Source organism: Camelus bactrianus, chromosome 11 (genome assembly GCF_048773025.1).
Source record: "Camelus bactrianus isolate YW-2024 breed Bactrian camel chromosome 11, ASM4877302v1, whole genome shotgun sequence".
Lineage (NCBI taxonomy): Eukaryota > Metazoa > Chordata > Mammalia > Artiodactyla > Camelidae > Camelus > Camelus bactrianus.
Window position 1 is genome coordinate 38,679,634 of NC_133549.1, and position 23,545 is coordinate 38,703,178.

Genomic DNA, 23,545 nt, shown 5'->3' on the forward strand with positions numbered 1-23,545 from the left:
ATTTGGTAAAATAAAAGCATGTTATTATTCAGCATGTTATTATTCATATTAGTGAAGGAAAATATATCTCCTTTTCTGACTCCTGTCCCCATCAGAGCCCACAGTCACAGGCCTCAGGGCTGTCCTGCAAGTAGAGGCGGAAAAATTGTTGATGGGTGCTCGGTTCAATGTAAAGTGATGCTACTGCGGGATCTTTCATCATGGCTGCCATCCAGAGCTTAAGATTTGCAGTGTGGTCAATACACCTGTGGGAGATGGAAAGCATGAAGGTGTGAGCGAGGCTAAATAGGAAGGCACTGCAACGTCTCCTATGCCTTATCATTTCCGCTCTGCAGTTTCATTTTGTTTCCCTCTAACCTTTTATAATATTTCTTTTAAAATACTTATTTAAAATGCACATAATCATCAAACATGAGATTTGGAAGATACTGTAGAGGTCTTTTGTCTGTGGAAGAGGAATCTTGAGTGAAGTGACTTGCTCAGCATGAGAACTTATCCAAAATGAGAGACTGATAACTTCTAAAAATGAGAACATGAAAGACTATGGAGAATGTTATATATTTATTATTCTATGGTCAGATTGTGACTAAACATAACCCTGAGTAGCTCTAAGCTCTAAGAAGTTGGAATAAGCCATGGTGGCTGCTGAACTTCAAAACATGGAGTTTGGAAAATAGTGTGGGACTCTCGCTGGTGAATGGGAGGTAGCATTGGTCATACAATCCTGCTTGTTATATTGTTAAGGGTTTTTAACGGGGAGGGAAGGAGTATATTAGTCTTAAAACATTACATATCACAGAACTCCTCAGCCCTAGGGATGGGGAAGAGTGCTGAGTAGGTATATGACCTGCCCTGGTAAGTCCAAGACTCCTCTTGTCTGCTTGTTCCTATTCATGCCAGCTGTATGAAACATTTTAATTTTTCTTCAGGAAAAAAGGTTAATATATACTGTTCCAGTTATCATTATCCCAAATTATGCACAAAATATTCAGATGTCTTACTCATTTAACTCCATGGCTTCCAGCCGTTCAAACCAGGGCCAGATGAGGTAATCAATCAGAGAAGGAGAATTACCACCAAAGAAGGTTGTCTCCTTATTGGCCAGGACCTGAACATTAAAGAGGATAAGAGTACTTCTTACTTATGCATTTGATAAGATTCATCATCAGAAACGATGAAGGCAAGTTAAGTTAAGCAAGTGAGATCAGCAGCTTTTACCCTGACATATCCAAGCTGGCTTTTTTCTCTGATCAGTTTAAGCTTTAGAATCTCTTGTTTTGGGATGAAGCAAAACAATCAACAAAATAAACAGAAAATGAAGAAAAATAAAACAAGCTACGGCGTAAAAGATCTTTGTAATACATGTATCCAACAAAGGACTGGTATTCAGAATATAGAAAGAACTTCTGGGACTCTGTAAGAAAAAGGCAAACAACCCATAAGAAAATTGGACAAGACTTGGCCTTCACAAAAGAGGAAATTCAAATAGTCAATAACCAATTGAAAATGTGCTCAACTTTATTAGTCATCAGGGAAATGCACACTAGAACCAATATGTCATACCACTTCACATCCATGAGATTGGCTAAAATAAACAAGACAAAGTAAGGGTGTGGAACCACTGCTGACAGGAATGTAAATTGGTACAACCATGCTTTAAGAGTGTCTACTAAAGCTGAGTGCATGCATAGTCTATAACCCAGTAATTCTCCTCCTTGGAAATGTGAACATATATTCACCAAAAGATAGGTATAAGAATGTTCGTTGCAGCACTATTTTGTAATAGCCCGAAAGTGGAAATGTTTACTGTCCATCAGGAGTAAAATGGATAAACTGTGCAACAGTCACGTGTTAGAAAACTATCCAAAGAACAGGAATGAACTACACACAACATAGATGAACCTCACAAACCTAATACTGAATGAAAGAAGCCATACCCAAAAGAGTGCACATTATATGATTCTACTTGTATGAAGTACAGAAATCAGCCAAAACTAATATTCTGTTTCTTGAAACGGATGCTAGTTTTATGGCTGTGTTCACTGTAAATTCTTCAGGCTGTACACTTCTGCTTTGGTTACTTCTCTTCATATAATACTTTAATTAAACATTTAGTTCAAATATACTGGAAATAATTGGATTAACTATTAAACAGATGCCAAATAAAATTCTTTGAAAACCAAGCACAAATAGTATATTTCTGAAATTTAAGAAGGTGAATTGGTAATTATGGTTTTGCAAGAAGGAGAACTGAGAATATTATGTGGCTAATGAACACCAAACCATTTTACCCTTTATAAAACGTCCAAGGTTTTTCTCAGGTCTCTCGTAACATTCTGCATGTAGGTAGACTATATTTACCTGAGTATTTGGTTTTGGTCCTCTACCAAACTTACCATCTGAACAGAATGGACCACGTCTCACTTTCTACCTCCCATATCATCCGGCAGAGTGCATTGCAATTATTAGGCACTCAGACTTGTACAATGAACTGATATTATTTGGGTCTATCCTTAAACTAGTGCCTGGTAATTATATTATGCATAAATAAAATTAAGCATGGAAGGTTCAGTCAGAATGAAATACCCTCTTAGCAGCCTGAAACATGGAAGTGGTACTACTCACTTTAAAGCATGACTTAACCTGGACTCTGTGAACTTGGGAAAAAAATTATATGCCCCCACCTAACCCCCAATTTAACAAGTAGTATGCATATTTTCTACTGCTCTGGGGATCGACACCCCTAACCTCCACCTTGCTCAAGAGTCAAATGTAGTTGTATATAGAGATTTTTTTTTAGTTGGGTAAGATGATCATCTTCATGTCTGTATATATGAAAACTTAGATGAAATAGGTAATTGTCAAGAAAAACATAAATTACCAAAGCTGATTCAAGAAGGAATATAAAATCCCCCACATTAAGGAAACTGAACTACTAATGAAAAAAAAAAAAACTGTAAAAGTCAGCAGACTCAAATGTTTTACAGAAGCAGCCAAACCCTGTCAAATGGTTTCAGAGCTTAGAGATCCAGACAGTTACCCAATTTATTTTATGAGGTAGAATGTCCTTGATATAAAAACCAAATAAAGCCACTATAAGAATAAAATAATCTACTTTAAGAATAAGCAAAAATCCTTTAAATATTAACTTAAGTCTAGAGTATATATGAATATCAATTGAAAACAAGCAGGTTTTATTCCAGTAATGGTTCAACACCAGAAAAAATCTCTCAATGACACTATACTCACTAGATTAAAGGGGAAAAAATTCTACAAATATTTCAATAGATGAAACAGATGCAGACAAAATATTTAATAAAATGGCACACTCATTTATGACTTTTAAAAAATTAGCAAACTAGTTACAGAATTTTATAAATTAAAAAATTATTTTTCTGAAAAAAAATCTACAGCAAACTTAGTAGTACTTACTGATAAAATGTTAGGATGCATTCCCATAATTATGTAATAAACATTTTAACATAATTGTATTTATATAAGTTTACTATATATTAAGTGGAAAAAATACAGAATGATTTATGTTCTGATTACAGTTGTTAATTTTTTTAAATATATGATCAAGGATTGAAAATAAGCATGGAAAAATGGAAATGGGTGACAAACTGAAAATGGGGGTGAAATTTTTCCTTGATATTTTAATGTCAGTGTATCAAAATGTTTGAAAAGCAAGCCCATGACAAAACATTTTTAGGTGTTTTGGTTTATATCTTAAATGCAACAGCTTACAGCTATCTGTTGCAAACTAAAATTTCCTATCTGATACTATTACTAAGTGATATTGGAGATGGGAATAGGAGGAAACCAGTAGAAGATGAGGGTGGATACAGTGTATGACTGATAAAAGCAAGAAGAAAGGATCGATTACCTCATCTAGCTTGCTGAATTCTTTACGCAGTTCTTCTAAGCCAGAGATGTTTTCCTTCTTTTGCCATCTAACAGAGTCTTTTACCAAAGGTGGTACCTAGAGAGACAATAATTTCTTAGCTTATCAGTGTGAGGCTAACTGTACCAGCCCACTCTTATAAAAGCACAATAGAACCCTGTGGTCCCAGTGTCAGGATGTTCTAGAATCCTCAAAGGTGCACCAATGCCTGTGCTCACGGAGGTCGGGTACTTAGAAACAGTTTTGTGGCCTAAGATATGCATCTTTTTTTTTTTTTAATTCTCATTTAATTCTGTATTGGTCAGGATTTTATAAATTTCAAATAAAAGAACCCCTTTTGAGTTTGGTGAGTCTGAGTCAAAAATGTCCTAAAAGGACACTGAGTGGCTCATAGAATTGTTCAGAGTCTGAACAAACAGGCTTGGAACTCAGCTGGAACATTCCAAAATCATGCTCGGAACTGACCCGATGGAAAGCACCCACTGCCACCAGTGAGCCAAGGGCTAGATGCTACAGCTTGTGCCGCTACCAGAGTTGGACTCTGAGGTAACCAGTGCCACTCTGGAATTTAATCTTGCAACCACTCTGGCTTCTGAAAGCCAGGAGCTCTACCGCCAGCCACTTTCACCAGCAGAACCAGCGCCCCACACCAAACCTGTTTCCCCACATTGCTCAGGTCTGAATTGAACTCTACCACGTATGTGTCTGAGAGGAAAAACCTAGGGCCCAGGCCTTGGCCCCAGCTGCAAAGGGAGCTGGGGAAGAGGATTTTCCTGATTTCTACCTTGGGGAGGGCATGAGAAGACAGTTCAAAGTGGCTAACTACCTGAAGACTTGTCACGTGTAGTGTCAGATGCTTTAATGCTTCTGGTGGAGGTGTTGGTGTGTTTTACTAAACTTTGGTCTTTGATATTGTCTCACTGCAGGACAGAAGTCCACTCATCCCCAGTAAGTAAACATGCCCTTGTGTACAAGGGAATGTCCTGAAACCCCGTGCATGTGGGTACAGCTTGCCTTCATTAGAATTGAAGGTGTGCAGCCAGCCCTTCCTTCCACATTTCCATCTGCGCCTGCCTGGTCTTTCATCTCTGCTTCTCCTTAATTGTCTGCTCCATATTATTTTCCATGTATCAGTTCCCTCTGCAATGACCTTATTTCCTTGCAATGCTTATGTGGCTTTGGTTTGTCGTGTCTCCAGTGATATACACATGCAGCCCCAAAGCCTCAACACATTTACTGTCTTAGTCTCTCTATCTCACTTCCAAGTGCCCAGGAGAGATGAAGATTGGGCAGAAAGTGTGGGTGGGGACGTTGGTTTGCTGGGCTGTGGCCAGGAGGGCAGGGTCATATGGTACGTAAGGGCACCTCTTCCGTTAATGTGAACAGGCAAGTTATCTGGGCAGCTCCAGCTTTTAGCTCATTTCCTTTCTACACAGTACAATGAATCTCAGTTGTTTTTTTTTTTTTTTAATTCTCAAACACACTTGTTCGAAATCCTATTCCCTGTCCATCATCTTTGACAGCTGCTGTCTCTACCATTCTTTCATTCTCATTCTGCTCAGCTAGACAACGCCCTCTTCCTTTCCAATTGGTTTCCCCTTGCCTTAAGGGCAAAATTTCACCTTAAGATCATGTATCCTTAATCAAAATGTTCTCCCCACAAGTCTCATTTTCCAGTTATTTTTTTCAGCATTTCTTTCTCTAGAGATAAGATCTTTCGTTATATGCTTATGTATATCCTGACAAGGTAACAGGATTACAGAGCTATAACCTGACATTGCTAATTGTCTATTGTTGGTCATTTCTTTGTTAATACTAATTGTTTGAACTAATCTGCAAAATTGGTGGTATTAAAACAGAGACAGTTCTTCCACAAGAATACCCTTTACTCAGTCTGCAAGTAGCTACTGCCAACACACTGGAGACGCTCACAGCTAGACAGTGTGGCTAGAACAACAAGAGCTAACACCGAGTATTTACCATGTGTTGGACTCTGCTGTTTGGTGTTTTATATTAACCAATCTTTATCTATGGAGAAGGAATAATTATTATACTCATTTTACAAATGATGAACTGAAACCAGAAGTAAAGTAGTAAGCAACTTGCTCTGACTCACAGTTAGGAAGTGGCAGAGCTGGTCACAAGCCTAGGCAGTGAGCCGACAGTGATGGAAACACAGCCCTCACCCTAAAGGAGCTGGAAGTCCTGGTACAACACAAAAGCAAGAAGATGGGCAGTCACCACAGGGGGAGGCTAGCACGTGTGGGAACACAGAGCTGGGCATTAACCCAGCCTGGACAAGCTTCTGGAAGACAGCAGTATCTGGGCAGAGGTAGTTGTCCCTCAGTTCCTCAGGGGGTTGATTCCAGGACTCCCAGCAGATACCAAAATCCACTGATACTCAAGTCCTTTATATAAAATGACCCAGTGTAGTGGGTTTCAGTATCTGAGGGTTCTCCACATATCGGAGCACACACACTGTATATGAAAAAGGATTTGGAGATAACTAGGCAAATCGAGAAGAGGGAACAGTCTTCCAGCAAGAGTTGAGAAGAAGGTGGCAAGTTTGGGAAAACTGACAACATTCAGCATGGCAGGAATATAAAGTGTCAGGAGAAGAGTGAAGAAGAGGTGTAACTCTGGAGACATAAACAGGATCTGGACCATGAAAGGTCTTGCAGGACATGTCAGAGCTGACAAGAGTATAATCCTGTTTGTTTTCCACTCCCAAATCACTGGACCATAAGTGACAGCGCTGATTTAGCTTAAAAAACAAAGTTGCTTTAAATAGAAGCTGAAATGTCTTAAACACACACCTTAGAAAACAACTCAAAGACCATCTTTTGGCAAGCTTTCTCATAGGGATCATCTGGCAACAGCTTCTTCCCCGGATATGCTTCATCCAGGTACTCGCAGGTGATGGCAGATTCGCAGATCACTTGACCCCGACTGTTTTCCAGAACCGGCACCAGACCAAGGGGATTCTTCTTGAAGAACCACTCAGGCTTATTTTTCAGGTTGATATTGATGACTTCATGCCTGAAAGACACATAGAAGACAGTGAAGAGAGTAACTTTTTTTATTTTTTTGTATGTCTGAATAAAGTCTCATGGGTCCTATCATCCACTTAGCTGATCAGACCCTCAAATTTAGGAGTCAACCGGGCCTTGTTTTTTTTCCCCCACCCTCTCTTCTAGAAATCATATGGATCAGCAAGACCTGTCCGCTAGACCTCCAAATCACATTCTGGATTTATCCACTTTTCAGCTTTAATTCTACCACCTTGTCTAAGACATTATTAGCCACCTGGACCTCTACAATAGTCCCCTGCTGGCCCTTCGGCTTCCACTGTGGACTCCCTATAGTCCATTCTCCACACATAAGAAAAAATTGGATCAGACCACCATCCTACTTACTTACAACCCCTCTATTGTTGTTCATTGCAATGAGGATAAGCTCTAAACCCCTTTCAAGCCATTTGATCAGGACCCTGCTTACCTGTTACATCTGTTACTGTGACTTTCCCCCTGGTCATTATGATCTGGCCACACTGACCTTTTTTATACACTTTGAATTCCTTCTTCATTGAACTGATGATAAGTATCTGAAATTACCTGGCTCACTTAATTACATGTTTATTATGTCACCTCCTGTAGAATGTAAGCTTCATGAAAGCAGGGATATTGTGTGCCTTGTTCATATTCATAAACAAACATGCAAACGAGCAAAATTTTTTAAGAATTTAAATGCTGTGAAGAAATATAAATAATTTCAGATAGGTATGCAGTACATATTTGTTGAATAAATGAGTGGAAATGCTCCAAGATTATCAGTAAGATACTCCATTTGGGGCTAAGGGGTTTCTTAATTGTATATTATATGAGGCAATAATTGAATTGTGTTCACACCCCACTTTACGGGGATCACGTTGATAAAGTTCATTTCCTTTTGTTAATTTTAATAGAAAGTTCCTCCCTTTTTACAAGAATATTAGGAAATCCAAAAAATCAATCCACAAAATAATCTTTCAGATTAAATCTCTATGCACTGATTTTTTTTTTTAAATGTTACATGGATGAGTCACACTAAGTAAACCCCTAAAAAAGAAAGCAGGTGAAGTCCAGGCTATGTTAAGAATGTCTTTAGATCTAACTTGCATCTTGCCTGAGAGATTTTAGGGGAAATAAGAAAAAGGAAAGTTTCGCATAATTGTTAAAGCCAGGTCCGTATCATCGTCAAAGCTGAGTAAGTGTTCAATAGAACAGATTAATTACTCTTTGTTTCTTATTTCCCCATCCACTTCAGTAGCTAGAATAGCATTTATCTTGTGGATTTAAATATGTAACCCCCTCCTGGAACAAAGGAATAGCAGAGTAAACATTGGTGTCTGTGTATAGAAAGTTTCATGTGCTGACAGATTACTGGACACTCCGATACAAGCCACTGCAAGAAAAATGAGTCTTCTTGCCAAGGAATTATCAACATTTCTGAAATTTTATACTATGAAAAGAAAAGGTAAATCCTTGGTGTCTGTAATAAAGAGGTTTCTCATAACACTTGAATTTTGGTAACCTGGCATGGTGAGCCAACAAATCAATATACCTTGCCACAGTTTTACAGAAAATCATGCTTGCTTATATTTTGTCATGTGGTAAAATCAAATACCTCTCTAGTCAAAGTCTCCTGGGACTCCAACTTACAACTAATCTATGAACATAGTAGACCCCTGTTGTTTGCACAGCTGTTACCACTCTTTGCCCACTATACACACACTTGTATGGTACAATCACTCAATTTTCCTTTGGAAAACTGTCCCAGTAAGTAAGATAGGATTGTTTTCAGCACAGAGTTCCAGAGGGGCACTAACCCAGGACTTTGTGCCCCCAAATCTAGCTGTGTCTTGATCCTGGATTTTTCAATCATATGAGCAAAAGATGTATCTTTTTCCAATCCAATTAAATTGGATTTCCCTTAAATTCAATAAATGAATTCTGACTAACACAGTCTATATTACAGTATTTGACAAAAATAATGTTTTGGATAAATGTTACTAAATGTTGATTATTTTGTTATGTGTTCAGACCAGTTTCACCCAAAAGAAGATGCAAAGCTTACTGAAGTGATGGCTAATCCAAAAATAGTTTTTTTTTTCTTTAGAATATATCTTACTTTTCTTTTTGGGAAAAGAATTATCTGCCTAATTCTCCCCCTAGAAGACTAAAATTCTTTTATAAACTCTAAGCACATAGATGGAAAATTTCTTCAGATTGAGGGCTATGTTTTAAACTTCCACACTACAGTTATCTAATGTCTATTCAACAGATTCCAAAGGTCCTTGACAGTGGGCAGTTCCAGTGGATATTCAGCTCAGAGAAAAGCCAAATGACTTGCATATTTCCTGTGGATCATCCATATGTCAAAATTTATACTAGTTTCAATGAGGCTTCCCAAAACACCTAATTTTTAGGTGCAGACAATGTGACTCAAGCAACAACTCAAGCAATAGGAATATTCACAGTAGTTAATTCAGCACTCTGCCTTGAGGGTCAAATCTGGACTCTACAGGGGTGAATTATCAACTGCTCAGGAAGAGACCCTATACTTAGAATAACAGCAAAAGGTATTAGATAACCCAGACATGAATGGAGAAGTGGGGTGAAAGCAAAAGAACAGGGCACCTGCAGCAGAGATCTACCAAGTTAAAAGAGCCTTGGCCTGCGAATACCAACCAAGTGTTCTCAGTGTATCATTTACTTTACTAGAGCCCCAGCATTTCTAACGCACAAATCGTTAGGCTAATCTAAATAAGGTGTCCTAGACAGGTGGAGTCTGTGCCATTCCCCCAGCCCCAACCCGGTGGAAGGGTTCGAAACTTTCTATCCCCCCTACCGCCCCCTACCCGAACAAAAATACGGCAGAGAATAGTTTATTTCCGCAGTAAAGGAATTTGCGGGGACCCTACAGGAGATTCCCACCCGTGCCGCCCGCAGCTGCAGCTCGTTCCCGGCTGGGTGGGGAGCTGCCCCCGCATTGGTCCTCACCGAATTCCCTTGGCCTTCAGGACCAGGAGTGTCCTCTGGGCAAAAGGGCAGAATCTCATACTGTAGACGCGGATCAGGCCCACGGGGACCGGCCCTGGGGGCGCGCTTCCTGCCGAGGAGAAGAGGAGGTGGTCACAGACCATATATCGGCGGGGACCTAGAGACTCCTGCCGCCCCGCGGCGGGGCGCGGAGAGGTCTCGCGCTCGGCGGCCCTGGCCCGTTCCCCTGGGTGGGGGCCTTCCTTTGCGGCTAAGCTCCGGAGCAGCAGCACCTGGACATGTGGCCGTAGGGTCGCCCAGATCCCCACACCCTCGGATCGCGGCGGGCAGGTCTTACCCTTCCCCAGGCTCCTGGCTGATGGTCTAGACATCGCGGCGCAGCACAGGCCGAGCTCCCACTCCGGGTTGCGGAAGATTCAGGGAGTCGTTCGCCCCTCCCTCTCTCTTTTCTCCCTCCTATTTATCTCAGAAATGCTAGCCCGCGGCGGCCACCGGCTTGGCCGGGTTGGGTGCCTTAGGGCCGCCGCTGCCCTGTAGCCGAAAACAAGTAGGCGCACAGAATCCCCGTGGACCACCTGACCCCGCTCCCAAGGCCGGATATCCCACCCTATGCGAAAGGAAGGCGGTGCCGTCGCCGATTGGGCGCTAGAAGAGAGATCAGGGCCAGAAGCCCAGCCCATGCACCCTGACCCAGGATCGATCTTCCTTGTTTGTTGAGGGTAAGTCTTAAAACGCCACGTTGAACTGTGCCAAAGTTCAACGTGCTGGCCAAGAGGTGAGCCAAGTTGAGATACACAAAAGAAGCTTGAAATCCCCAGAGCCTTTCCTGGACTCTGACAGATGGTGGTCTCTGGTCAGCTCTGCACAAGGGTCCATGCCTCAGCCCATCCCTGACTCTAACACTGACTCTGACGTCCCAGGCCCGATGCAAGGGCAGGAGTGAGACAGGAGCTCTCCTGCCTCAAGGTTTCCCTAACTTAAGGACCTGTGGCCCAGGGCTCAGTGCTTGTTCAGTGTTCTAGAACATGCTCTCTGAAGGCTCTTTCCTATGGCCTGGGGCCAGGTCGCTCAACCACCTGGACAGCATTTTCTTTTTCTGTCAGAACTAGCTTAATGTGATTACTGGGAGGGCCATTTTTCCTCCTGTCAATCATAGGGTTTTAATTTTAACCTAAAGGAAACAGCACAACTCTAGATATTGTTAACCTCAAAATAATGGTCTTCTTTCAAAAACATATTAAATATGCAGAGTTTGAAGCCCTAGTAGGGGCACGGGCTCAGAGTCAGGCAGGTAGTCTGAGTGAATTTAGTCCCCAGGTATATGAAAAATGTCTGGCCAGACTATGGGCTCCATCAGGCTGTCTTAATTAGGAAAGAGGGGGTTCCAGGGCACATAGTCCAGATACTGGAAAAAAGTAGTCAATGTTTTGTTTGCGTAGATAGCCGGCTGATAGCTCCTGTGTCATTTATTGGGTGAGGAGATGTGGTGTTTTTATTCTGACTAGCTCTATTATTGGATAGGCAGAGTAATAAGATTGTTATGGAAATGACAGGCCAGCCAAGAAACAAGCAACACTCGGAGGGTTGGAGTACTCAGATTTATTACGCTGGCAGGCTCAGAGGGGCTTCTGCTCCGAAGCTCTGAGCACCTCCAAGACATGTGCATGAGGTTTTATAGGGTTAATTACAAGCTTGGGGTATTCGGCCAATAGGCATGAAACAGCTTTAGCAGCATCATTATCACAAAAGTAGAGGCAGGGAGGCAGCAAACCAACATTTCAAGGCCAGCTATGTCTCTTTGAAAATCCAGCAGGCTAGCAAAAAAAAACATGAACAGGGAATCAGCAAACTGACAATTATTAACTTAGATTTACGAGTTAGCCCAGCAGAACTCAGATCAGTAATGCGACACTTGTTATACTTAGATTTGTGACTTAGCTTGTTAGCCCAGCTGGGCTTTTCCTTCACAAGATAAGCACACAACAGCTCCAACAGTTCTAAGTCCTGGTAACCAGCATGTAGTTAACTTCTTCCACCTGGTCGGGGTTTAGCATGTGCAAAACAACTCAAGGATATGGCTCTGGATATTATGTATAGCCCTTGATGAGGAACTAAAGGTCTTTGACCTTATGGCTAAACTATCATTATTTTGTCTTGTTTGACTATTTTGTTGTTGTTGTTGTTTCTCATGTCCCTTCTTAAACTTGCTCTTTGGAACTGGGGGAAAGCCTAGGAGGCTAGCTTTTCTACAAACAAGAGGCAGGAAATATGGGGGAGTCTCCCTGGGAAGGCTCCACAGGGTCCTGCTTGGTTTCATGTGACTAAACCCTTTCCCACTCAGAGTTCTCTGCTTTTGCACTTTGAAACAAGACTGCTTACTGTGTTTGAATGCTGTGAGGTTTGTACTTAGTGCCCCTGCTGACATCGGAGGTGGACACTAGGGAGTGTGGGGAAGATCTGAGTGGCGAAGTGTTTGGATAAGGGAGAAGGCAGGTTAGTGAATTTGTCCACCCCATCCTTTCAGAAAGTATGAATGTATTGCTTCTCTTATAACTAATTATCCTTTCCTAGTGGAATCAGTGAACTATTTTCTAACTTCTCTTGGGTTCCAATTTGTGGTCCCAGAGGTTCTTATGAATTAGTGTAGTATTAGCAATAGTAACACAAGAAGGCTGAGGAATGCTTTCAATAGAAAACAAATCTTATTAGCCTACATTTATTTGGGTATGTTGGTCTAGATGAAACATGTTGAAGCCTGATACCAATTCTTTACTTTTTCAACTAGAATTACACTCTTTATATAAAATATTTTTAAAGATCAAAAATCAAAATTGAAATAAAATTTTTAGCTTTAAACCGTTTCGATCTGTATTTTCACTCTTTCATTCTTGTAATTTTTATTTTGACTTTTAAATTTAAGTAAAGCATTCAAAATAGTTGAGTAAATGGTTTATGGATCTCTTGCCCTGGAATTAGGAATGGGCTTGATTTGACAGTCTCCCTCTCCACTTCAAACTAACTCCCTCAGTCTCCTTCTTTGAAGCATTATCCAAAACTGTATGTTTAGTGTCTTATTTGCTTGGATGTTGGTTACAAACCCTTTCCATGTTTAAATCTGTTTAAACATATTTCAGCATCAAGATCAAGGTAGGCAAACTTGGGACAAGAAATGAAATCATAAAGCTATTTTCCACATACATATTCAAAGTTAGAAAATAGTTTGAATTGCTTAGATTAAATGCACAACATAATAACATTCAGTCATTTTTACAATCTGGCCCAGAATCTCCATAAAAATGTGACCTCTTCCCATACTGTTTATTCTAAAACTTTCAGGAATTATGAAGGATTCCTTATTTTTTTCTTATTCCAAAAAAATGGTCCATTCAAGTTAAATGCCCAATTCAATTTAAAATTTCAGGTCTGCACATCTCCTAGAAGGAAGGATTCTTTAGATACTTAAAACTACCTAGGTTCAAATCCATTTGAAAGTTGGGAGAATTTGGCCAAAAATCTTAACTTTTCTGAGACTCAATTTCCTTGTCTATACAATAGGTTTAAAATAATCCCTAAGTGTGTAAGACCCCGGGCACAGATAGCAGCTTTCTACAAGTTAGCTCTATTATCACAGCAGAGCAGAGAGGAAATCCGTGCTGGGCACACTGAGACTCCAGAGGAAGGTGGACCCAGGTCTGAATCCAGCTCTGCCACTAACTAAATATGCAAACTGCAGCCTCATACTTCCCCTCTCTGAGCCTGTTTCTTCTGTGGCATGGTTGTTGGAAGGATCAGATTTTATTAAGTTCTTGACACATAGTAGGAGCTCAATAAATTGTGATTTATTGTCACAATTATATAAAAGGGGTCAATTACCAGAGAATAAGTAGATACTTCTAATTGCAATTGATTATTCATTTACTGTAAAAACATTCATTATTTCCATCTTTTTACCCACAGAAACCATGCTCACTTCTTGCTTTTTCTAACTTTTATAAACATTGCCACCTGTCACAAAAAGCAAATAATTGCCTTGTGAAGGAAAAGGCAGGCTGGGCTAACTCATAAATCTAAGTTAATAAGTGTCGGTTTGCTGATTCCCTGCTCATGTTTGTTTTTTTTTTTCTAGCCAGCTGGATTTTCAGAGAGACATATCTGGCCTTGGAATGTCGGTTTGCTGCCTCTCGGCCTCTGCTTTGTGATAATGATGCTGATAAAACTGTTCCATGCCTATTGGCCAAATACCCCAAGCTTGTAATGAACCCTATAAAACCTCATGCACACATTTTGGAGGTACTCAGAGCTTCGGAGCAGATGCCCCTCTGATCCCACCAGCATGATAAATAAATCTGAGTACTCCAACCCTCCGAGTGGTGCTTGTTGCTTGGCTGGCCTGTCATTTCCGTAACATTTCTGTAGGTCCCAGTGAGACTCAACCACGCTGGCCCCTTGAGCCACTGGACTGGTGGCTCCAGCCAACTTGGGGACAAGACTCTGATAACGAATGAAGTGGGGCTACCCGACGGTATTCCAGGTTCTCTTTTATGACAGTGACTTGGCACCCCCCTCCCCGCCCCCAGGTGGCTGGGCTACAACCAGAGCCAGACTTGGTGGAGGGACGGACAGACTCACCAGGTGGCCGTCTGGACAAGTTAGGAACCCCTGGGGAGTAAATCAAGTCCTGTCCCTAGTGGACAGAAAAGGCTGATCCCCTCCTACAGGCTCCCCATCTGACAGTATTCTGGACAGGGAGATCAGGTTAGATTAGGGATGCCCCAGTGATAGGGAGGGGAATGTGCAAATAGCCTCTGTATGTTTGTGTGAGTGAATGTGCGGCCTGTGAAGCATGCGGTCAGGCTCGAGTTTGTAGCGTCAAAGCATTCTGCTACGGAGTTTGACCTCATATAGCTCAGGGTGGTATTGACCCCTTGGGGTATCAATCTGAGTCAGCGGCTTGTACCGACCTGCCAAAGCTAAGAGGCACCTTCATCCCCACAAGGGGAGTGGCCAGGCAGACGCAGCGAAAACCCCCCCTTGTCTTGTCTGCAACACTGGCACAGGGTGGCTACACTGGGAGGGAAAGGGACATAAAACAGCATATAAGTAAACGACCCCTGTGCCCTTGGGGACTAAAAGGAGGCTACTTTAAAAAGGGATGCGACTTTGTCACCAGTCCCCCGGTATATCCTGTCGCGATTAATAAACCAGCCTTAATAATACCCCTCTGTCTAAAATAAAGCCGACAAGACCTGAGCCAGAGGGAGCTACCCCAGGACTGACTGGAACCCTCTTCTGAGGTCCCCTTTTGGTCCATTTATTCTGCCACCAGCCAGCCATCCTGGCCTCATATTTTGTCAATTTAGGCTATAGAGAAGTCTTTGTGCAGGGACCCCCTAGAGCTCATCCAGGCCCAGGAGAGCCTCAGGGACACCTGCCTATCATGGAACCCTAACTCATTGGCAGCACTGACAGCCAAGCAGATAGATATTAGGCCCAGCGAGGCAGCAGAGTTTTTGAGAACTCCACTGTTTTGAGAAGTGAAAACAAAAACAAAAACAAACAGAGATACTGGGATCATAGTCCTCGGTGACAGGAACACACCCACACCTATAGGCCATAAAATCTGTTAACTAATAATAATGGGAACCTCAAAATCAAAGCCGACAGTTCTGGACTGCATGATTAAGAATTTCGAAAAGGGGTTCTCAGGAGACTATGGAGTTTAAATGAGCCCTGGAAGGCTCCATAATTTGTGTGAGCTTGAATGGCCGACCTTCAGAGTCAGGTGGCCCCAGGAGAAACTCTGGACCTAGCGACAGTGCAAGCAGTCTAAAGCAGTCTATCGAATAATCACCAGAACCCCAGGCCACCCAGATCAATTCCTGGCTGAATATCACCCAGACTCTACCCCCAGGGATTTGGTTCTACTCAAATGGACCTGGACAATGCAAGATATTAACAGCTCAACCAGTCTAGGCCAAAAGACAGATAGAGAAAAGCCTATTTTCCAGGGAGACACAGAGGACGAGATGTGCCTGCTCCCTCTGTATGCCCCTAGGGCACCAACACCTCCGGTCCCACTGGAGACACCGCCACCCTCTGTGTTACCACTTCCCCAACCTGAGGACCCAGAGGCAGAGCCCAGCCCCCAGCCTGAGCCAGTAGGAAGGAGACTTCGCTCAGCACAAACCGGGAGACCAATACCTCCAGTCCTCCAAATGCCGCTGTGGGAGACACAAGGGCTGCAGCAAGTTGGGGGAGACGGGACTCTTCAGCCTGGGCACCCCGTACTCTGCTACCAACCCTTTAGCACTACAGCCCTTCTCAATTGGCGCCATCGTACTCCTTCCTACTCTGAAAAATAGCAGGCATTTCAATCACATTATGGTCTGAACATAATTAAGAAGAACTTCCACAATAATAGCAGATGAAGAGCCACTTTACCAACCGGTCAGGATTTTTGGCCTGCCCTCCAAAGAAAAGGAGCGGAAAGAATGTCTGAGAGGTCCACGGATGACGTCATGGGGAGCTGTGCCAAGCGGCGGCAGCAGGTGGAGCAGCGGCCACAGCCTCCCGGCACCACCTCCACCTCAGCCACTGCCCTTGCCACTGCCGCCGCCGCTGCCACCACTGCCACCGCAATGGCAACTTTCAGGGAGTGCCAGTCCCCGCCCAGTCCCGAAGCGATGCTGGGACAGTCATGGAGCTCTGTCATGAAGACATGCCAATATTTGGTCTCTGTCCAGCCCACGATGATTTCTACTTGGTGGTGTATGACGACTGTGATCAGCTGTCAAACCGCAGGCTATGACTGACCTTGTAGAGTCTATCTTTCATTCTCACCGGCCCACCTGGGAAGATGTTTGACAGCTGCTTCTGACCCTTTTCAATACTGAGGAAAACAGACACATTCTCATTGAAACATGAAAATGGCTGCAGGGCCAAGCCCCCAGGGACACACTGGATGTTGAGGGATGGGCCATGACACGGGCCTCTGACACCAGACCAGATTGGGACTTTCTCTCAGAGTCCTGACTCAGAATGTGGGGCCATGGCATTACCCTGTGGCCTATTTATCTAAAAGACTGGACCCTGTGGCATCAGGATGGCCACCCTGTCTGCGGGCCCTCGCTGCCACAGCCCCCCTGGTCAACAAGGCAGACAAACTCACACTGGGACAGACTTTAAATGTAAAAGTGCCCCACTCCGTGGTGGCCCTGATGAATGGCCCAGGTTACAAATGGATAACTAACACAAGGATGACCCACTACCAGGGGCTCCTATATGAAAATCCAAGAGTCCATCTAGAGACCATACGAACCTTAAACCCAGCCACATATTTACCTGAAGGGGAAGGGCAGCCTGACCATGACTGTGAGGAAATAATCGAAGAAGTTTACGTTAGTAGGCCTGATCTAACCGACAAGCCTGTCAAAACCCAGACCTGGAACTCTTCACAGATGGCAGCAGTTACATGCAGGATGGACAATGGCGGGTAGGATATGCTGTAACAACAACTTGAGAGGCAATAAAGGTAGAGTCCCTTCTCCCAGGATGGTCTGCTCAGTGAGCAGATTTAGGCACTGGTCCAGGCACTAAGGGAAGGGAAAGGAAGACGAGTCAATATATACAATGATTCCAAATACACATTTGCAAAGTTACATGTACATGAAGCCATCTGTAAGGAGAGAGGACTCTTAACTGCTGGGAAAAAAGAAATTAAAAACAAGGAGGAGATCCTACAGTTACTAGAGGCAGTATGGGATCCAAAGGAAGTAGCTGTTATTCATTATAAGAGACACCAAAAAGGAAATGACCCTGTGAGCCAAGGGAACAGGCTGGCTGATCAAAAGGCAAAAGAGGCAGCTGCCTGGAAACACCCAGTAATTAAAGTTATGGCAGCGCCAGAGCTACCCGCTACCCCAGAATATAGCCACAATGAAGACAAGTGGGCACAGGCTGAAGAAGGGAAGAAAGAAAAGGACAGATGGTGGATCGTGATGGATGGAAGGGTTTTCGTCCTGGAACGACTAGCTTATCACATAGTCCAACAACAACATGAAGCCACACACATGGGAAAAACGGCTTTGGAGGCCCTCCTAAAGTGATGTTTCCTGATTTCTCGTCTCCCTACTCTGTGTGCATCAGTCTCCCAATGCTGCTTGCTCTGTGCTCAAAACAATCCAAAACAAGGGCCCACTGGGCCAATGGGAGGACGACGATGCGGATTGTCTCCCTTCGAAGATTTAAAAGTGGACTTTACTGAACTTGGGCCCAGTAAGGGATATAAGTACCTGCTGGTTTTCGTCTACACCTTCATAGGGTGGGTAAAAGCCTACCCCACCGGGACAGAGAAAGCAAGAGAGGTAGCAAAGGCTCTCCTCAGGGATGTCATCCCTCGGTTTGGAATGCCTACCTCCATTGGGTCCAACAACGGACCCGCCTTTGTGACAGAGATTGTACAGCAAGTGGCAAAGACACTGAGAATCTACTGGAAACTATACACAGTATACCGGCCTCAAAGCCCAGGGAAGGTAGAACGAATGAATAGGACTCTAAAACAAATGATAGCTAAAATCAGTCAAGAAACTCAGCTCCCCTGGGTGGACATTTTACCCCTGGCTCTGTTGCAAATTAGATGCATCCCAAGATTTAACATTGGGTACTCTTCCTTTGAAATCCTCTATGGGCAATCGCCACCTTTAGTCAAGATGGGAAATCCCAACCTGGAGACAGGAAATTTAGGGCTCCACCAACAACTGTTGGGACTAGGACAAGTACTACAGGAAGTTTGGGGTTGGGTAATGGAGAGAATCCCCATTTCGTTAGGAGTCCAGGTGCATCCTCATAAGCCAGGCGACCAAGTATGGGTGAAGGATTGAAAAAAGGAGCCTCTCAAACCAACATGGAGAGGACCATATTTAGTGGTATTAACTACCCCTACAGCTGTTCAGGTTGCAGGAATCATCCCATGGATCCACCACTCCAGGGTTAAGAGAGCGACTTCACCTCAGACAGAGGGTCCCTGGAGAATTGAGAGCTTCCTGGGAGGCCTGCTCAAGATCAAGATCAAGAGCGACCAGAGAAAGATCAACAAGCCCTGCTCTAGCCACACCCTGAAGCTGGCTAGTCAACACACAGCCAAAGCTTGAAGAAAGCTCAACAAAACTGTTAAATGTATTCCTCTTGTGCTCCCTTGCCTCTTTCCTTGTTTGCAATACTAGCCTGCTTATTGGTAGTGGGGCTGGCCAGCACTGCCCCACCTGACTGAAATATAGGCCATAAGATTCTGATACCTATTTTATACCTTGTTATAACTGGTGCCATCACCGCAGCATCATGTCTAAGATAATCCTAAGGCTGATGTTACTGATGCTAATGCCCTCACTCCCCTTGCTAGTGGGGCTCGGAGTGGCAACAGGGGTGGGTACAGGAATCGGTGGCATAGCCTCATCCTCTTATTACTATTATCAGCTTACAGGTGAGTTCAGCCAGGATCTCCAATGAACAGCAGAAACCCTGGGAGCTCTGCAAAATCAGACTGACTCTCTGGCCGAGGTGGTCTCACAAACAGAAGGGGTCTGGACCTGCTCACGGCCAGAGAAGGGGGACAATGCCTCTTCCTTAACGAAGAGTGCTGTTTTTATGCTGATCAATCAGGAATTGTCAGAGGGATGGTCCAAGAGTTACAAGACCGAGTGGAAAAGAGAAAACATATTTTAGACAAGGGCCCACGGATGGGCCCCTGGGGCTGGACCTCCTGGCTGGCACCAGTCATAAGTCCCTTGCTCCTAATTTTTGCAGCTCTGCTATTTGGGCCCTGTATCCTAAACTTCCTAACCTGCTTTGTCAGTGAGCAGATAGAGGCTATAAAACTCCAGATGTTAGCCTCCAATTATGAGCCTCTGCAACAGGTCAGTGATGATGCTTACTCCAACAAGGGTTGTGAAAGCATGAAGAGAGGGGAATGTGAAGCCCAGGCTGGGCTAACTCGTAAATCTAAGTTAGTAAGTGTTGGTTTGCTGATTCCCTGCTTTTTTTTTTTTTTTTTTTTTTTTTTTTTTTTTTGCTAGCCAGCTGGATTTTCAGAGAGACATATCTGGCCTTGGAATGTCGGTTTGCTGCCTCCCTGTGTCTGCTTTGTGATAATGATGCTGCTAAAGCTATTCCATGCCTATTGGCCAAATACCCCAAGCTTGTGATGAACCCTATAAAACTTCATGCACACAATTTAGAGGTGTTCAGAGCTTTGGAGCAGAAGCCCCTCTAAGCCTGCCAGTGTAATAAATCTGAGTACTCCAACCCTCCGAGTGGTGCTTGTTTCTTGGCTGGCCTGTTGTTTCCGTAACAGGCTAATACACAGGAGGACATTTATTCATCTTCTAATGAACTATATCCTAATATGCTGTAAAATCTTTTCCCATGTTTAAGTGATCCTGGGAAACCTACTGAAAGGGTGAAAAATTTAGCGAAAATTCATCTTTCAGATATGGAGTTTGGCTGGAACTCAAGAGAGGCTGGGAGTGAGATGAACTCTTAGTGGAAAATAAATGTTTCTGTTCTGTGGGTGGTTGTGGACAAGTTTTGGTTTGGGGCTCAATAAATTTGAATTGACAACTGCTCTTTTGGCCTTTAGGACAAGCAGAATTCCCCTACAAAGGTATAAAACCTCATGCTGAGGATTAGGCTCATTCTGTCAGGACTGGTCTAGTGATGGGGGGGGGGAGATTTGCAAGGAGAGAGGGAGCTGAGAGGGGTAGACTGGGTTTAGGGGGCTTGGGCACTTCCAAAAATGGTGGAACACACTGGTTTTTCACCTTAAAAAACTCAGGGCTGTCCTTTGGGTCACTGATTAGAGAAAGAACTTGTGGGTCTTAGATTTTGTTTCCAGTACTGGTAAGTCTTTCACAGTGAGAATTGGAACTCATTTTCCTGATTTATCCCTCCCATCCCATTGCCCTTCTAGATTAATAAAGGCCACTCATCTTCTTGTGATCTGCATGGTGCAGAGGTCAGGGCATCTCCTCCTGAATACCAGTCACAGATAACCCCCAGAAACCAAGGTGGAGACCTCGGTTTTCATTTACAACTCAGTCAGGGTTTCAAGAAGTAAGACAGTCCCAAGATTACTTTTTCAATTTGATTTTGTTCAGTTTCTCTTTTGCTTAAGCACAGGGCAAGTTCAGCTTCCCTGAGTCATGGCAGATTCCACCTTCCTATGGCAGCATCTCCTTACTATGTTTACACTTCCTGCCCAGATGACATCCTCTACCTACTGTTTACTCTGGGAGCAGTGGCAAGACTTGCCTTATCACATTTGTCTCTAAAATGCTCAGGTTGTAGTTAAAGGGAAGAAGAAGGGCAGGGAGGGCTTGACAGTAACACAAATAAGCGAACTAGGGAGGGAATGGCAACAGAAACTGCCCAGGGCTTCGAAAGTACTAGAGGAGAAAGCTTGAGTGTTGTCCAAGCCACTTCTCCCTGTGACTCAGCAATATGGGCTATGAAAACAAGATACCAAGAAATACATGCACTCTCATGTTTAGTGCAGCATTATTCCCAATAGTCAAGATATGGAAGTAATCTAAATCTAAACTTCCAGTTAAAAGATGAATTAAGTTCTGGGATTCTAATATATAGTACAATGACAATAGTTAATAATACTGTTTTGTATACTGAACATTGCTAACAGAGTAAATCTTAAATATTCTCACCATACAGCTAAAAATTGTAATTATGAGAAGTGAAGGATTCATTAACTAACATTATGTGGTAAACATATCACAATATATATGTGTATCAAATTATCACATTGTACACCTTAAACTTACACAATATTATATAACAATTATATCTCAATAAAGCTGGGGGAAGAAAAAAGAAATATGGGAGTTTGTCAGCCAGTTTTGTGCAGTCCCTTAATACTAATCACTGCCTGTGTTTGGCACTCACATTTCAGCAAAGAAACTCTTCCAGGAAGAAAGGACTCAAATAGCTCCATTCCTTCCTCACCCTGTCTCAGCAAGGGCACCACCGTCTCTGACTGTGAGCATCCTGGATTCTTCCTTCTCACCCTTCTTTATCAATCTATCAACAAATTCCGCAGAGTTTTACCATTAAAATAATGTTTAATACATTGTCTCATCAGTGGCTTTCAAATGGGGGTGATTTAGCCCCTGAGGGGACATTTGTCAATGTCCATAGACATTTTTGATTGTCACAACTGTGGAGGTGCTTATTGGCAGCAATGCTGATAAACATCCTATAATGCATGAAACTCTCCCCCACCCTCCATCCAGTCCCAAATGTCAGTAGTGCTGAGCCTGAAAACTCTGCTTTGTTTCCCTTGTTAGGATCCAGAAATCAACTAACAGATCTTCCTATTTCTATTCTCCTTACTCTCCATCCCCAATTGATAATCTTCCTGAAGCCAGAATGTTCTTTTATAAACATAAATCTGTTCATGAAATTTCCCTGTTTAAAACCACTTAATGTCTCTCCATGGGTTTTCAGATAAAGACCAGAATTCTCACCTTGGCTGTTACCTGGCCCTTGGCTCTTTCTCTAGCCTTCAGTATGTTCTACTGGTCTCTGTCTTCTCCAGTCATAATGCCCTGCCCAGCTCATACATCCTGTTGTCCTTCCTTAATACCTTTATAAAAACTTCCCTCTGCCCATTTCCCATCCTCTACCCCAGCAATCACTCCTCATCCTGCAAATCTTAATGAAAATAGTGCATGCACTCAGAAACCAGCTCCTAAACTGCACATCCAACTAGGTGAAGACCACAACATAAGCCCTCAGAATATCATGTTCCTTTTTTTCTTAATTCAATCTGTGACTCTACATTTTTGTAATGGAGTGGATGCCTATCGCCCATTCCCTGGGCCCCACCAAGAAGGAAGTTCTAAGTTTCATGAAGGAAGGAATTGTATCTCGTTTGCTCGCTGTTTTGTTCCGAGCGACTAGCTAGCACAATGCACAGGGGACACTTGGTAAATATTTGTGAATGAAATGACGAGAGAAGGTGGCAAGATGGGAAGGAGAGACCTAAAGAAGTGAAGGGGAGAGGACTGGAGGAGAGGGAAGAAAGGGGGTGGGGGAGGGGCAGAAGGCTATGAGAGTGAAGGGAAGAAGCAACGACAAACTGTTGACCTTTTGATCAGTTACTTCCAGACGCTGTCTGCTTCCTTGAAGTAGCGGAGGGTCATTAGAGAGTGTCATATAGTAGTTAAAGGCTTGGAGCTCTAGATTTAGATTAGACCTGGCTTTAAGTCCCACTCAGATTTGTAGCCTTGGACAAATTACTTCTCTTACTCTGCTCTCCTTTTTTGTAAAATAAGTCTGATGGCGGATTTGAATATTAAATGAAATAATATATGGACAAGGCTTGGAACAAAGTATGGCATGGTCACCACTAAATATTAAAGTCTGTTGTTGATATATATTGATACCGCAATTACTTGCCTGGGTCTGGGCCAGTCCAGCACCCACCCCGAAGCCCGCCCCTCGCTTTGCTCGCTGCTCTCCCATTGGTCGAGACTCCCCTGTCCTTCCGCCAATCCGCTTGGCTCGAGCCGGAGCAGCCGAAAGGGCGAAGCCA

The 23,545-nt window shown here is 43.2% G+C and overlaps 1 protein-coding gene and 1 long non-coding RNA gene across 2 annotated transcripts; one reads left to right on the forward strand and one right to left on the reverse strand.

Moving 5' to 3' along the window:
- Window position 1: 1 nt before the first annotated feature.
- Window positions 2–10,532, reverse strand: LOC105081677 (glutathione S-transferase omega-1). The gene is made up of 6 exons (XM_010970950.3): window positions 10,283–10,532; window positions 9,946–10,054; window positions 6,721–6,943; window positions 3,887–3,982; window positions 1,002–1,108; window positions 2–245 (listed from the first exon to the last, which is right to left on the reverse strand). The coding sequence occupies exons 1-6, from the start codon at window positions 10,314–10,316 to the stop codon at window positions 92–94; spliced, it is 723 nt and encodes a 240-aa protein (XP_010969252.1). The 5' UTR covers window positions 10,317–10,532; the 3' UTR covers window positions 2–91.
- LOC123613114 (uncharacterized) lies at window positions 10,525–14,304 on the forward strand. The gene is made up of 2 exons (XR_006720453.2): window positions 10,525–10,664; window positions 14,072–14,304. It is a non-coding gene; the product is annotated as an uncharacterized LOC123613114 (long non-coding RNA).
- The last annotated feature ends 9,241 nt before the right edge of the window (window positions 14,305–23,545 follow it).

Coding starts and splice junctions, on each gene's coding strand:
- LOC105081677 (XM_010970950.3), bottom strand. CDS start 10,316: ATGTCTAGACCATCAGCCAGGAGCCTGGGGAAGG. Junction 6,944..9,945: donor CTGAAGGCCAAGGGAATTCG/GTGAGGACCAAT, acceptor TGTGTCTTTCAG/GCATGAAGTCATCAATATCA. Junction 246..1,001: donor GAAGCCATGGAGTTAAATGA/GTAAGACATCTG, acceptor CATCTCCCACAG/GTGTATTGACCACACTGCAA.